The sequence below is a fragment of the Hippoglossus stenolepis genome, chromosome 14, assembly GCF_022539355.2.
Source record: "Hippoglossus stenolepis isolate QCI-W04-F060 chromosome 14, HSTE1.2, whole genome shotgun sequence".
Taxonomy (NCBI): Eukaryota; Metazoa; Chordata; class Actinopteri; order Pleuronectiformes; family Pleuronectidae; genus Hippoglossus; species Hippoglossus stenolepis.
Window position 1 is genome coordinate 8,959,782 of NC_061496.1, and position 16,323 is coordinate 8,976,104.

The window sequence follows — 16,323 nt, forward strand, 5'->3', positions numbered from 1 at the left end:
GTTTAAATGGTTTTAAAATGATATTGAGCCAATTTTATGGTAATTTCAGTGGCTGTAGTTAGTTTATTGTGACGTTAAACTGTTATACTGAGAGATGCTTTTGATATTTAGTCTGTCATTGATATAAATTGAGGGGACTGCAAACATTGCATTGTGTAAATGACATGTTGTGTTATCACAGACGTGTCAGTGAGCTTTGTGTCTGTGGTGCTGTCCCGCTCCTCTTGATTGCATCACCTGCGTTTATTGACTGTTCTGCTGACAGTTCTATTCTACAAGCATTACACCAAACTGACCTTCAACACATGTGAACGTTAGCAGGTCAGCCAGCATCGCGTGTATGAGATGGTGGGAGAATAAGGAGCAGGGACAGTTAAGTGGTGTTTTATTAGAGCAATAATGACAATGATGTGTTTTTTATTAGCGGAGGAATGTTGAGAAGCGACACAGAAGGGAAGAGGGATGCAGAAAAGGAACTCGTAAAAGGAAATAGAGTTTCTCATAGACAAAAGGAGAAAAGAGATTCAAGGAAAAAAAAAAAAAAGAAAAGCATAAGTGCTTGTTTAGGAAAAGAGGAGAAAATAGATGGAAAACATGAAAGAACGGAAGTGGAAGGGAGAGAATTTTAATCTTAAAGACACAGAAATTAAGAGGGAAAGTGGATTTTTTTAAGGGAAGGAAAGATAGAAGGAAGATTTTTTTAAATGTTAAAAAAAAAAAAAAAAGAAGGAAGAGAGGAGTGTTGTATTGATGTATGGAGAAGGTGAGGATTTGTCCTTCCTCTAAAAGAGAAGTGCGGAGACAGATAGCATTCCCGGACACACTGTGTGGCGTTGTCGTAGCAACAGGGTGCAATATTATTAGACAGCGTGTTGCATCAATAGGAGGCTCAGTCTTCAACAGCCCTGCCGGCAGGATGGAAGTCCAGCCGATCGACGATGGGGCTGTCAGTTGGACGCCGTTTTGACATGAGGGCCTCGGCGTCAAGCTCGGCTGCGTATGGAAATCACCACCAGGGTTTTGGGTGTGAGGAAGAGGAGGCACTGTGAGAGAGGTGAGAGAGGCCAGGCAGCGCCTTGTGTGACGCTGTCACTCAGGTCGCTCTGCGTCCTTGTGGTGGCTGGTGTTTGTATCTGGCCTGAGATCTGGATATTCTTTCTGTGCTTATAAATACACGTGAATGGAAAATACAGTGGAGGAGATGTGGACGCGAGGTGAAGCGGGCTGTCTGGGATGTCAGAAAGGGATCATCACTCTCTTGGTGTGTAGAAAAAAGAGATGAGTCATTTTCAACACTAGCGTTTGTGCTGGGACAGCACCTTTGTGTCAACACATCATATGGAGCTTATGTCGATTAAGGCGATACCGTCGGTGGAAACCTTGTTTTGGTGATTCCCACATTCTTGTTTAAGGGATTACTCGCTTCACAGTGGGTTAGAATAAAGAAACCAAGGCTACATTTGAAAAACATGACACATGCTTCGTCATCAAGCTCACAACAATGCTGATCTCCTGAGAAGTTTTACCCATCATCCTTTGCTTTCTGCTGCTGGTATTGTGCACCCACTGCTCTGACAATACAGCTGTGTACTGCTGTTACTGCATAATTATACCTGTTTATGTTCCTGTTTGTTGATAAACCTTGTCTTCCTACATACGGATGAGATCTAATCATAATGCTATTTTAAAGATCTTATGTATCAGAAAGCTGCATATATAGTAAGCTACAAAAAAAATATGACTGAAAGATATTGAATAAGCTTATTTTATTACATCAGTTCCTATTTACAGCTCTTGAGAAGTTTTAATGCTTGTATGAAGAAGTTTGATGTTTTGGCTCCAGAGGGCGCTGTGCAAATCAGTTTGATTTCCTCATGTGATGTCTCCTGAGTCAGCGTTGGTTGGGTCTGAAGAAAATTTGAGAATTAAACTAATCTGGTGGGAGTTGAGTTACAAATGATTCATCTTAGATTTACAGAGCTCAGCAGGCCAGTGCACTCAGCCTACGTTAGCTGCTGCTAGCGTAACACTCTGAGTCTGTATAGGTCGAGTGATGTAGGTGAGGTAGAAGAATGCAGGAAGTAAAGTAGATAATACAGTTAAATCTGGATTTTGTGGCGATATAGTTTCATGCAAATAGTTAGTAAATGGAACTGTAGTGTAATAGGTTAATAGTAGAATTGTTGGTAGTAGCAGCAGGAAGAGTGGTAGCAGCCATAGTTAGTGGGACTAGACACACTTCACACTTCTACAGTTGCAGACGTCACACACTCTTTGGTCAGGTCCCTTCAAATGATTCAGTCAAAGCTAAGATACTACTTCTGTTTAGTATCTCAGGAGGCTGAGGACGTGCAGCATAGCTCATTGGTTGAGGTTGCGATCTGTGTTCCTTTAGCCTCACACGTAATGAGTCACTTATGAATCTGCCCTTAACGAAATGTGTCTGTGTTCACGTTCTAGAGAAACAACATGACGTGGAGATCCTGTCTCCACCTTCTAAGGAGAAAGAGAAGAAGAAGAGGCCGATGTCACAGATCAGCGGATTGAAAAAGCCCACACAGAGTCCCGGCTTAGCCCCCGCCTGCATCCCTCGCTTCGGAGTCAGTGCGCCGCACGAGAGTCTGCTGGCCAAGGTGGGTTCACATACACACACACACACACACACACACACACACACACACACACACACACACACACACACACAGATACACACTAAGAAACTCTTTGTCTCATAAACGTCCTGTTTCATTTCTCCAGGAGATCGACGACGTTAATCGTTGGGGTCTGGATATTTTCAAGATAGCAGAATATTCCGGAAACCGGCCTTTGACGGTGATCATGCACTCCATCTTCCAGGTAGGAAGGAGTTTCAGCTCATTCATAAGATGTCTGCTCTGTATGTTTACTTTTCTTTTTCATAACATTGCAGCTGTTGAACGAGAAAAGATGTTAAAACCACTTTAATCTACCTGCTCGACACTGTAGTACACAAACTGGTGAAAGCATTTAGTAGCTAAAGAGCCAGATGTTTTCCTCTGAACTTGGCAAAGGCCAAAACCAGAGCAAAAAGAAAGTGAAGCTGGACACAATCATGACTCCAAATGTGTTATGAAGTTTCTCTGTAATTGCTGGATGTGAAAATAAGCAAATGCTTTGCAACATATCAACTGGAGAGATGATGATAAAGTATGTTATACATGCCACGCTTGTTTCTGCTGCCCCCAGGTGGCCCAAAAAATCAGCTATTGTTGGTTTGAGACATGATTTAAAAACTTAAATTGCTAAATGTTGATGTTTCTGTTACTATGAAGTCTGTCAGCGTCTGTAGTGCATTTTTGGGATTTGGGGAAAAACCTGTTAGAGGCAAACTTATTGCAACTTCCCGGATAATGAGAATAAACAGGAGCCTCCCATGTTACAGTTAAAAAGAATAATCTCTAACATGTGTTACTGGATGTGCATGTGACTTCAATGTTCCCTCTCATCCTGTCAGGAGAGAGATCTTTTTAAAACCTTTAAGATCCCGGTCGACACCTTCATCACCTTCATGATGACCTTAGAGGACCACTACCACGCTGACGTAGCTTATCACAACAACATCCATGCAGCTGACGTGGTGCAGTCCACACATGTCCTCCTGTCCACCCCCGCTTTAGAGGTGAGATGAGAAACCTGCTGCTGCTGTAGCTTCTGGTTACTTTTATATGGATTTTAGAAAGTATCAAGACCCCCTCCATCCTGATTTTTGACAACCTAATTAACACGTTTGTTATTTCTCATTCGAAATAAGTCACAGTTTCAATATTGAATCAGCGCATCGTTTTGAATGTATCTGTTTCTTCTCCTTGGTCCATCCCAGGCCGTGTTCACAGACCTGGAGATCATGGCAGCTCTGTTTGCAAGTGCCATCCATGACGTCGACCACCCAGGAGTCACCAACCAGTTCCTAATAAACACCAGTAGGTTTCTCTCTTTGTCGACATCTGCCCAAACAGGCTTGGTCCAAACATGACTCCAAGATCGGAAACATTGTGATATATTTGACGAATTTTAATTTAATTTAATCTTCAAACAAAAGTTATATTAATGTGATAACCCTTAGATTATGTCAGAATATTTTTGAGATACTTAAATGATTAGGAATATTTGAACACTACATAACATACTTTCTTAAGCACTGTATAATATTCAAACATTTTATTAAACTTTCAAACACTACTTTACTACACTTTACTTCCAATAAAACAGTTTGATTTAAGGTTTATATAGTGATCAGATGATTGGCTGATATTATCAATGGTTGCCGGTACTGACACATTTAAGGTCGGCAGGGGGTCATGCTGTGGCCATTAGGTCTGGATCTGGATCTGGATCTGGAAGTTAGACAGGGATACCATGAGCACTGATTCAGAGTGATAAATGAACTGGAACTATATTTGAGGTTGTCCTGTTAACACGTTTCCGTCGTTATCTCTGCAGGTTCGGAGTTGGCAGTGATGTACAACGATGCGTCGGTGCTGGAGAACCACCACCTCGCTGTGGGCTTCAAACTGCTCCAAGAGGACAACTGTGACATGTTCCAAAACCTCAGCAAGAAACTGAAAGAGTCCCTCCGCAAGATGGTGATCGACATGGTGAGGCTGCTGCAGTTTCTACATGACGTTATCATGACTGTTTTGCTTTTCAGTCGCGCTGTACCTGAACGGGTCACCTCACATATTAAATTGTACTCAGGGTCGTGTAAAGTTTGCGTTCTGATACAGCAGCTCCATGTTTCTGGTAACAGACGACTTTGAAAAGGCTGCTGGCAAAACATCATGCAGCTGAGGACGCTGAACGACAGTTAGTTATTTACGACTTTTTTCATCTTCAGCTGGATGGGTCTAATAAAAGTGTAACGTCAAAGAGAGTTGGAAAAGAGGCACAAAAAACAAGAGAAAAGCTTAAAACACTGCAGTAGAGGAGAGAGTACATAGTGTTCATGTATAGGAGGATTTATCAATGAGATGCAAGAACAGGTAGAACAAACTTGACTCAAGGATTTCATTGTTGCTGTTAGAGCTTAATCTGACTGAGGTGTCTTTTGATTTATTGAAATCAGATTTAGTAACACAAACATAAAGACATCCAGTGTCTTCGGGTTATCAGGGCTCAGGTCGTGGAGGTACCCAGCCAAGTAGGGGATTCCAGACCTCCCTCACCTGAGCCACGCTTTCCAGCTCCTCCTGGGGTGTCCTGAGTCGTCCCCAGGCCAGAGACAAATATATAACCCCTCAGGCGAGTTCTGGTTCTATCCCTGGGTCTCTTCCTAGTTCCTAGGCATGTCCAGGAAGGAGCCTAGAAGGCCTCCTGATCTGATCCAGGACCACCTCAACTGTTCCCTTTCAATGTGAAGGAGCAGAGGTTCTATTCCGAGCTCCCTCCAGAACCCCTCCCCCTAACACATATAGACATGCAGAGACAAACAGTCACTAACCTCATACAATTTGAAAGACACACTGTGGGATGTAAAGTGCATTGTTTCATATACACACTTCATTAAATGTCATCATTAAAAAGGATTAAAAGACCAGGAATTCCCCGCTGACTGTGTAAATACAGAGCTCAACAGTTCACACGTCACCTCATGGAAACATGTGACTGAAGCTGTGTCTCTGTTGGTGTGACTGTCGCCCCCTGCAGGTGCTGGCCACTGATATGTCCAAACACATGAACTTCTTGGCGGACATGAAGACGATGGTGGAAACCAAGAAGGTGACGAGTCTGGGAGTCCTGCTGCTCGACAACTACTCTGACCGCATTCAGGTGAGAGCGCCCCCTGCTGACCATGGACAAAGGAATACATATAGTCATAACTTAGGGATTTATAAATATGTATGTAGTTTGATGAACTGAGGCTTAACTTCACTGTTTATTAGATTAAATCTTCACAGTGAGCACTAACTGAAACAAGCAGTTCTCACACACAACCTGTTTCCACTCTGACCTCTTCGCTCACAGACAGCAAACTGAACAGCTGTTCTACCAAGGAGTGGGCGTGATAGTGCTGCTGCCTGCTGGACACAGTGGTCACTGCGTTTGTACAGATCTGAAGTACAGAGCCATGTGGTTTTGTTGTGGTCCTGGCAGAATGATGATGAGATTAACCAAAATCATCCTTATCGTCCGTCCACCTCCTCCAGGTTCTGCAGAACATGGTCCACTGTGCCGACCTGAGCAACCCAACCAAACCGCTGGAGCTGTACCGGCAGTGGACGGACCGCATCATGGTGGAGTTCTTCACCCAGGGAGACCGGGAGCGGGACAAGGGCATGGAGATCAGTCCCATGTGTGACAAACACAACGCCTCCATAGAGAAGAGTCAGGTAAGAACCACTGAAACACACAGATGTGGAGGGAATAAATGTAGATTGTAAAACTGAAATTGAGACAGCGGCCATATTATTTTTAGAAAAACATGGGATTTGGGCGAACACAGGAAGACCTTTAAGCAACAAATGCAAAAATGTTGTGTTCATCATTATAATTATGCATTTTTACGACCAGGTGGGATTCATCGATTACATCGTCCACCCTCTGTGGGAGACCTGGGCTGACCTGGTGCACCCTGATGCCCAGGACATCCTGGACACTCTGGAGGACAACAGGGAATGGTACCAGAGCATGATCCCCCACAGCCCCTCGCCTTCCAGCCCAGAGGAGCACCACCTGGAGGCTGAGCCAGGAGGAGGACCACTGGGAGCAGGAGGATCTCTCCCTTCAGGAGGAGGAGGAGGTGGGGACAAGTTCCAGTTTGAACTCACTCTGGAGGAAGAGGAGGAGGATGATGTGGAGTCAGATCTGGATAGCCCCCTAGAGGACGAGTCCCAGTCGGGCGGGGAGCGCCACCTGGACTCCTCCCCTTCCCTTTCTCCAGACCCCCACAGCAGCAGCAGCAGCAGCAGGTACCGCCCCCCGTCGCCTCACCCGCCCCGAACCCTGAGTCTGGCTACCTTGTCGGTGCGGAGCCCCCTTCCCCACAGACACCTGTCCTCCCCGGGGAGGGGGGGCACCGACAGGGACAAAGAACTGAGCCAGGAGGGCGACGGGGTGTCCTGCCTGCGTATCGGCACGTAACAACCAGCACAACCTGCCCGGCCTGAGAGACAGGAGATGTAGGAAGGAAGAGGCAGGGCAGGCCTTTACCAATAAAGTCTGTAAAATCACCACAGTCCCTTTACACTGGAGACACTCTCTCTGGAGAACAGAGGGACGTTCACCCTCTGTTTGATTTTATTTTTCATCAAAGAAGAATCGTTTTAGCCTCTCTTTGGATGCCTGATAGGCCTTTGTGTCCCGTCCTGCGTCGTTGTAGCTTCAGTTCAGAGCGTCCCAGACAAAGACTGCTGCAGTTTCACTGGGAAGAAGAACGGAGCTGGGGTGTGATACTCCAACAGCTACATAAATGAAAGGAAATGTCTTCCTCCAAAAGAACTGTTTGTGAACAGCAGCGAATGAGGATCACGGTGGATCGAACAGGGTCTTGGAAATTATTTTTGCACCATAGTTTTTAGTTTATGAAATTATTGAATCCGTTTGGAATAAGTGAGTATGATTTCTTTGTTGCGAGAATGATGTGAGCGATAAATAATTTTACCAAATACAGGATGAAGGTGAGCAGCGAGAAAATCGATGGACCTAAACCTCAGGGTATGAAGAGAAACTAAAAAATCTAATGTAGCACGGATGTAGTGAGTACTCCTGACCTGACCCCCGACCCAGAACTTCAGTTTGATTTACCTCCAAACTAGAGTCTTGGTTTAACCTTCTACATTTGTATTAAAACCCTTTAATAGTCAATTTGGCACATGAAGCAGTTAAACAACCAACTTGTAGCACCACAGAGATTGGACACTGAAGAGGACTGAACCGCAGTCTCACGGGTTCAACACACAGAGGACACCACCTGTATAATTTGTTTTAAGCTATTTTTTTTTTTTAGCCTGAGATGATGTTAAATGGTGTCATTGTTTAAGGTTCTGATTTCGGGACAGTTCTCTGTTGTACGTTTGCTGGTCTCGTCTGTGTTAATGTGCTTCAAAAGCATTTTTTAATCAGGGTGCCTCCGGTCCGCAGTAGCACTTTACCATCTCTGCTGTACAGCTCTTCTATTCAGTCACACAAAGGGCTTCACCCACTGTAGCCTCACGCGAACAGGACAGGAGGACGATCTGATGCTGGGTACCTGCAGGGCAGGGCAGGGAAGTAACTGAACCACTGTCTCAACAGAAAATCATCAAGCACAGGAAAAATATCCTTTCTGATATTAAGAAATATTTTTTACCCTACACTAACTGAATAAAGCCCCCTCCCCTAAAAATCTATATTTTCATTCACAAACTCCAAGTCATTATCCAGATCTGCACCAAATTTCATGTGATTATGGAGATCAGCGATGTACACATGCCTGATTATTTTCGGATGCAGCATCTTTGTTCAATGCAAACGCAGATGAAAACATAACCTGGGGGAGGAAATGAAAACCATGTGACGACAGCAGCACCCAGTGTCGGTTGATTTGGCCTCGTTGTGATTGGTTTATCACCCACAATTTAATAATATATGTGTATATAATCTACAGACTGGAACTCAGAGTCCTAAGCAGCAGTGTTCAGTTCAATTGAATACGATTCAGTTATTCCCGGGAAGAAACTTTAAATTAAACTTAAACAAAGTATTTATTAAACCTTTGAAGTAAAGCTTAAGGGTTTCTATGATTTCATGTAACAATTTCACTCGCTGATATTTCAAACCTCACCCATGTGACAAAAACAGCTCTGGGGACGTGTTGGCCAGTTCCACTCCCGTCACAATGATCTTGTCGTTGGAATTATCCAGAAATTTAGTATTGTGCTGCGATCAAGTCGGAAGACTGATAACATAAACATGTTTTTTGTGGAGGCAGAGATTTTACTGACATTAAGTCACATAACAATGGATCCTACATTAACGACCAAGCAACTCAATAGTGCCTTTCATTAGATCTCCCCTCCGTCCTGATTTGTTTTATGTCGGTGCCGCAGGGTTTTTATTATCAATCTGTAATCTCAAACCCCTTCAGAGCCACGTTAGACGTTACACAACAGTTGCCACGGGTTGTACTCAAATAAGCTGACCTCCATATCTAAAATTAGTCGAGTGTCCTTTCAAATTAATGGCTTTCCTTTTTCCCCCTGAATCAGTACAGATCTTAAAACCCCCCAAATCACAGTGGTGTTACTTTCCTACCCTGCCGACGGGAACTGCTGCAGAGATCACAAGGAGCAGCACAGTTTCATAAGTTCCTGAGAGACACGAATCGCCTGTAGTTCAAAGTAGACCGACTGTGTTCCATCAGGCTTCCAGTGTATTTGGTCATTAGTGCTCGACTGGGATCAACTGTGTGCCATAAGTGTTGAAAACACACAAACACCTGCCAGCCTACGATTCTGTGCATTTTTACACTAGAGATTTTAACCTGATGATTGTATCGAAGTCATTGACTTTATAGTGTTAGTTTTTACCAATGATAGATGTCAACAGTATTTAAAGCAGAGAATTTACTAGATTTTGTGCAACCTAGGATCAGTCTGTTCAGCCCTTTCCTAATCACAAAGCTGGGACTTGAGAATGTGTGTAGTTTCAGGAGTTTCACGACTCTTTCTGTACCAAGTACATGTTTCAGTCTAGATGAACGGTCGACGCCGTCACTGAGGTAGAAAGACCAGGGAGTGAACAAGCACTACACAGGATATGATGCACTCCCTGGTCCGGCAGTAGTAAAAAAAACACTAGTCGAACAGTATTTCATTAATTCAGCAAGTAAGCTTCATTCATAAGCCTTACATGTGACAGGAGAGGATGGAACCTGGTGTTTAAAGACCATGCTGCTGTTTTTAACATGCTGAGCCTCAGAACGCCTTTTCACTCACTGTTCTTCTCTTTATGTTTCCTTCACGGTTCTGGAGACTGGAAAAAAACAGATGCTTTCTTATTTCTAGGCCTAAAAGAGTCAGAATACAAGTATACATGATATGTATTCACTACAAGCGTTCAGCATAGAATCTAACTTCAGAGCAATCATTTTGAGTTGATCCTAAGAGTTTTGTCATTTACCCATAAATTAGCCTGAAACTGGAAAAGTTTTCTCATATGTATTTACTCATATTTATTGTAATTTCATAGAATAAATATAATTTGCTACAAAAGCATTTAACTTTATTTGGCAAAAATGAACCATAGATGCCTGCGTGCTACGTGAATACCATGTAAACGTCAGCAGCTAGGTCATCGCTGACTTTATCTCTAGTGCCATCATCTGGACAAAATTTATACTTGCACACCAGACATGTCCGAATGTTATGGCCATTAGAGATGTGGCCATTTCCTGTGCCTGATTGGAAACATTTTGTTTTTACCTGAACTACTGGTAATGCTCCAAAAACAACTTCAAATTGCATTGTGTAATATACATTGCAGCCTAGTAAACTTTTAATCTGTCTAAAAAAATCAAATCTATTTTTGACACACCAGCGATACCAAATGTGTTTTAATATTTCATTGTGTGTCCAGTGGAAACTTCTTGTACTTTTTGGCTATGTGTCAATATTTGACAAGATAAGAATCAGTAACTTGAAAAGTAAATTGAACTTAACAAAATATATGTATTACAGTCTCTGCACAATCAGCAACAGCATCTGTGGCTGACCAGAAAAGCCGTTTGAGGGAATCTGTTCGATATGAACAGACACTTTCCATCATGTGGGATGTTTGTGAACCTGAAACAAATTTTCATTTAGCTGAACGTGGAGTGTGCGGCTGATCTGAGGCGTTTCATCAGCGTGTTGAATTCCGCACCGTGGCTCTTTCCAGGAAGACGTCAGTGCCACACAGTGTTAAATGTGTTGATGAGCAGCAGAGTCGCTGCTCTTGCTTCATTTTCCCTGTCGCACTGATGCTGCCGGTGTTTATGTTCATGCTGTCTCGTTTTCTCAGCCTGTGTCGTGCAAACCTCTATAAAAGATATTTATTCTTCAAAACATTTATGTCGAGACAAAGTACTGTAACATAAGACGTTTGATTTTATGTTCTGGAGCCTGATAATCAAGTATACTTTACAAGTATGTATACATCTGCCACTCCAATGTTTTGTCAAAGGAAAAATGAATATATTTTTGTTTCTCATTTTTAGCCGAAAGAGTCTCGGGAGTTCAGGGTGTTTCAAGTGGAAAATGCCAATAAATTATATGGAAATTTATACCAGATCGGTTGTTTATTATTTCTTTTGTTCTATGTAGTCATCCTAATGAACAATGTTTTTCAAATGGATATAGAAGAGCGACATGAAAGACAAGTCAGATTTATTACACTTTCAAATCTGTTCCCATGAAAGTACAAGAGACACAAAATCCCACTGTATGATCCCAGATCTACATCAACTAAAACATTCTTTAACAAAAACTAAACATTCCTTTATGAGTTTACTGCTTTAAGTACATTATGCATGTTATGATATGTTTTTATGCAGGCAGCAATATTATAGTTGGTTTTGTTGGGTTTAGCAGAAGCTTCTGTTCAGTCTGACCTGGGCTCCAGTGCAGACTGGAGGCTTCACCCCCTGTAGACGGAATAGAGGAACAGTCACATCCCAGCAGAAACAAATCTTTGTAAATGTGAGGGTTGCAGTGATTGGAATTAGAGATAAGAGACAAAAATATACAGAATCAAAATTTACTTTTTAGACAAAAAATACTTTAAAACATAATTGTGGAAATGTCAAAAGGTCTTGGGCTGAATTTGAGATAATGACATGTTTTTATATTCTGTGCAGATATTTTAATTTCGAACTTGTCAGAAGATTTTACTAAACTTTTCACACATTTATACCAGAACCTGCACAAACAAAACAAGTCCTCACCTTGTAAAGTTGACAAACCAATTGGAAAAGGGACGACATGGCCCTGTCCTCGTTCTCCTCCGTGTATTCCTGCAATGCAACATTTATTTTGTTAGTAATTTTTACCACTGTTTATTATTTAGACTGTGAAATGTAAGATGTGCAGAGTGTCATCAGCAGCTCTACAGAGAAATCCAGATGCTGTTTCCCCTTCTTTGTACCAAAACACATTTCTTGGGACACATGTAGGTATGCACACTACACAAGTACAAATCATATAATTAAATACAAAGGAATGAATTCAAGACAAACATTTCCTCGATCATTTGCAACCGACAGAAACAAGATAATTAAATCAGCTTCCAGCATCATAAGTAGTTTCACGTGTTTCCTTCCTTTCTAAATCGACTGCTCCATTTTACTATTGACCTGAACACTGAAGGACTGTTTAACTCACCAAAATAAGCTTATGCACGAGTCCAATTAATATTTAATCTGGGTTTCATACAATGTGAGCTACAAAATAATGTCCTTTCGACATTAGATGACAACTGAATACTTCTGCTTCTACAGCCAACAAATCTAAAACAGAACTTTTTTGTACCACTGTCACACTGTAAGTAGTCAAGAGTGTGACTTGTGTATTACCCCGTTAAAGGTGACCCAGGGGACGTGAGTGTGAGGTGGGCTCAGCGCTCTGGTCATGACGGCGTTGGCGTGCATCAGCCGGTATCCCAGTCCAGTTTTCACACAGGAGTCGACACTCGACCAGGAGACAGAGGGAGCGTAGAGCTGCAGGCACTGAGACAACAGACGACACGAAGTCTGCATCACTGACGAGACTCCGTTTATTACAGCAAGTCTTCAGGAGGGTTTTAATCAATTTTGACATCAATAGTAAAAATCCCAATGGTCACTGTTTGTTTGCTGTAGAGCGTGAAGAGAAAAAAAATAACGTGCCAACGCTGACACATCAACAAACTCTTCCTTTGAATATGTTCAGTTAGTTCTTTTTAACCACTTGTAAATAATTTTGTTTTAGTTGCTGCAACAATTTGTCACTTCACTCAAAATCAATCTGCAGCTCTTTTGACCTTTAATTTGAGTTCTTGCTGTTTTTCCCCTCATATTCTACGACTGATTAATAAATATCTCTGGATTTTTAAAATATTTTGATTATTAAGAACATTCAAGACATTTTTTTTACAATTCTGCCATTTTGAATTGAGAAAAATCAATGGTAGTTGCAGCTGTAGATTTTTAAAACAGCTGACGCATCTGATCATCTGAAGCACCTGAATCTACCCTTACAGCGTTTTTTAAAGATGCGACCGGATTATGAAAAAAATGTGTTCAGTGTAGTGAGTTGTACTTTGGTTCCACTTCATGCAGTCATGACCCAAACGATGCAAATACTATAAGACCCCTGTCTGTAGATACTCACAGGCTGTGCAGCATTGAGAACATTTGCAGCTGACTCCATGCAGCTGATGATCTGAAGTGCTGAGTGTCTTGTTAAGTGGATGATACAGGCCTGAGGAGCACATCAGTTCATCCAAAGTCATTCTGCTTCTATAGAAACCAAACCTGACACGAGGTAGAGGTGAGGAAACATGCAAACCTCAATTAGGTTTCCTCTGCATTCGGGCTCGCCATGCTGACAGGTGAAGGGGGAATTTCCTGACGAAACCTCCTACAAGAGAAATACACAAGTCTTTTCAAGAATTCACAGTAAGAATTTGTGGGATGACGTAAAATCTTCTCTCTGCTTTAAGTGCCGCTGTGTGTGTGTTAAGATCTGAGTGCCTTAGCGTTCCCGTAGGGCACCAGAGTGACGGCCATGATGTCCTGCAGCATCGTCCAGGTGGGGAACAGCTGCTGGGTGATGAAGATTCTGCAGGCCGGACACAAGCTCTCATAGTACAGAGAGACAGATACTGGAGGTACAGCCCGGTTTGGTCTGGTGGCATTCAACTCCATACACTGCTTCTGAACCTACACAGAAGAAGGGGGTGGGGGGGAAACAAGATTGTATGTTCTCAAAAAGGCTGATCTACCCTTTTTAAGTTGTTATTATTATCCAGGAAGTAAATGAATTGGTTAAGACACAAAATCTTTCTGTGTGTTGCAACAATAAGCATGATTTTATGACATTTTGACCATTTAACATTATCATAGGATAAAGGACAAGATCCCACCAATAGATATAAAGTGGACCAGATACCAAATGAGTAAAAGAGGGAAAACCGTAAACGATTTAGTTCTGAAACAGTAAAAATATAATATAAATTAAATTTAGATTTAAAGCTTTGGTAATTGTAATGACTGTCGTGCTTTTGTTTATCTTAATATCTTTGGATTTCAAACTATTGGTCAAACAAACATTTTTACTTTTCATTTTACTCGTGATTTACAGCATTTTAAAGCAATGTTTACCTAATAAAGCACAATGGTAAAGCTTGTAGCTCACAATGTTCACATCGTGACAAACTGCACACCCTGGTTTTTTGCTTGCAGCCTTCAGCTCCATCTCTGAACTAATGATCAGCTTGTGTTGTTTGACCCAGAGCTGCTCTGCCAGTCACATGAAAAACCTCTGGTGTTCAATTTCTGAAGCATGACTCCAATTTAGACGCAGACATAAGCTTTGAACTCGGCTGAATTCAATTCCCCATGTTTTGAGACAATGCTGGTCAATGGTAATGTTAATATTATGGGGCTCAGTATAATCCCATCTTCCAAAAACAGAGTGATTAAGTAATTTGTATGATTTCGTGAATTAAGATAGAAGAAAACCGTGTTTGATAATGATTCTCACATGAATAAACTTCAGAAAGTCTGGAACCTGAACAAAATATAGAGCAGGTCAGGTCTAACATAAATATACTTCAGGTAATTGGCTGAACTTTCTACCTTTACAGTAGGAGGCCTACAAACACTTTAACAATCTAGTAAAAGATAAACTGCTCTACTTCCATCTTTTTATGATCCACGGCAATATATTACAACATCAAAAATACAGTATTTTTTCTTTGAAATTAAACATTTGAACATTTTTAGTTGAAACACTCACTGTTGATATGCACAAGGAGTTAATACAAAAATAAATTGTAAAAAAAAAAAGTCTAAGTTGTGTATTTCTTTACTCACCTTACACTCGATTGCAATCTCTAGTGATCGACACCACTGAGATGGAGGATAACGACAGGCCGGTTTGGGATGAGACGCCTCAGAACCTCTGCTCTCAGAGCAGAGCAGTAAGAACACAGGCAGCAGAGCAGGCAGCTTCATGTTGGAAATCAGAAGTCCACACAGCTTAGAGGACACTGAGTTACAGATAGGACACAGAGGAAACTGAGGACAGACAGAGAACAGATTGGACACTGAGGACTGGAGCTGCTCCTCTTCCTTCAGAGCCCCATTATCAGTCTCATCAGCAGTTTATTAACCCCAGGTTGGATTGACCAGTGCTGCCTTCAAGGACCCTGGGTCACTCCTGCTTCTGGCTCCATGGACAAGAGAATAAATTATAAAAACTAATATGTGCCCGTTAAAATCTGGGATTAATCAGATGCTTTTAATCATGAAGGATGTAATAGTGATATAAAAGTAAAAAATAAAATTCACAAATGCAACGGCAACTTTTAATGGCGATAAGCCTCCATCTACAATTTCATGGTGGTTGTGCTCCCTCCAGTGGCTCCACATGAGCAGATCAGTTATTAAATACAGTAAATTCAGGGAAATGCAACATTTGCAGAAGGATGATATTTAACACTAAACTGTGCAGACCCACAAAGTGAAGATGGACTATAAAGCCAAGCCTTATGGGAGCTGTAGTTGTTGAACACTAGCAAGATTTTTGTGTGTGGTTAAATTAAATAGGAGCTTATAGTTTACAGGCAAAAGAGATTATTATATATGTTATATTACTATTAGAGCAAAATATTATTAAATTTAGAATATAATTCAAGCACAAAAACAGCTTAGAAAGAGATGACTGAGAGAAATGAGAAGAAGAAGCAGGAAGTTCTGGCGCCATCTTGGGGTCAGTTTGAGGAAACACGCCTGCAGCGGTTTGTTTTAATGGCGATATTTACGCAGTTTTAAAACTTTAGTGACGCAGAAGCCATTATCGTCGTTCCTCCGGGGACTCGACGTGTTTCCTCTGGGAAATGACGGCGGGGAAGCTGCAGTAAAGGCGGGAAATCATCTGGCGTCGTCACGCAGGAAGCACAGGTGGATTCAGAAAACAATGGAGGCTGATCCAACACCATCAACACCATGGATTATCTCCTTTTGGATAAACTGACTCTAACTACATTGGGGTCAGATTAATGCTGACGATACATAACCTATAATAGTGATAACTTTGTCCTGGTGAGTTCCAGGTTCCCTAAGGACATAAT

The 16,323-nt window shown here is 41.8% G+C and overlaps 2 protein-coding genes across 8 annotated transcripts in view; one reads left to right on the top strand and one right to left on the bottom strand.

Moving 5' to 3' along the window:
- LOC118120692 (cAMP-specific 3',5'-cyclic phosphodiesterase 4D) overlaps nt 1-11,275 on the top strand; it is an 89,393-nt gene extending 78,118 nt beyond the window's left edge. For all 7 annotated transcript variants that reach the window (XM_035175870.2, XM_047342814.1, XM_035175867.2 and 4 more), the window contains 8 exons: nt 2,461-2,633; nt 2,758-2,856; nt 3,494-3,658; nt 3,860-3,959; nt 4,480-4,634; nt 5,683-5,805; nt 6,183-6,365; nt 6,547-11,275. In XM_035175870.2, the coding sequence (XP_035031761.1) occupies nt 2,461-2,633; nt 2,758-2,856; nt 3,494-3,658; nt 3,860-3,959; nt 4,480-4,634; nt 5,683-5,805; nt 6,183-6,365; nt 6,547-7,116 (1,568 nt within the window). In that variant the 3' untranslated portion in view covers nt 7,117-11,275. The remainder of the gene's footprint in view (nt 1-2,460; nt 2,634-2,757; nt 2,857-3,493; nt 3,659-3,859; nt 3,960-4,479; nt 4,635-5,682; nt 5,806-6,182; nt 6,366-6,546) is intronic.
- Nucleotides 11,276-11,361: 86 nt separating this feature from the next.
- On the bottom strand, nt 11,362-15,366 carry LOC118120694 (gamma-interferon-inducible lysosomal thiol reductase-like). The gene is made up of 7 exons (XM_035175879.2): nt 15,065-15,366; nt 13,721-13,909; nt 13,536-13,607; nt 13,359-13,448; nt 12,563-12,715; nt 11,936-12,004; nt 11,362-11,635 (listed from the first exon to the last, which is right to left on the bottom strand). Exons 1-7 carry the CDS (start codon nt 15,203-15,205, stop codon nt 11,576-11,578), a joined length of 774 nt encoding a protein of 257 aa, XP_035031770.2. The 5' UTR covers nt 15,206-15,366; the 3' UTR covers nt 11,362-11,575.
- Nucleotides 15,367-16,323: the final 957 nt, after the last annotated feature.

Coding starts and splice junctions, on each gene's coding strand:
- LOC118120694 (XM_035175879.2), bottom strand. CDS start 15,205: ATGAAGCTGCCTGCTCTGCTGCCTGTGTTCTTACTGCTCTGCTCTGAG. Junction 13,449..13,535: donor GCAGAGGAAACCTAATTGAG/GTTTGCATGTTT, acceptor TGTGCTCCTCAG/GCCTGTATCATCCACTTAAC. Junction 12,716..13,358: donor TTCTCAATGCTGCACAGCCT/GTGAGTATCTAC, acceptor CTGTTGTCTCAG/TGCCTGCAGCTCTACGCTCC.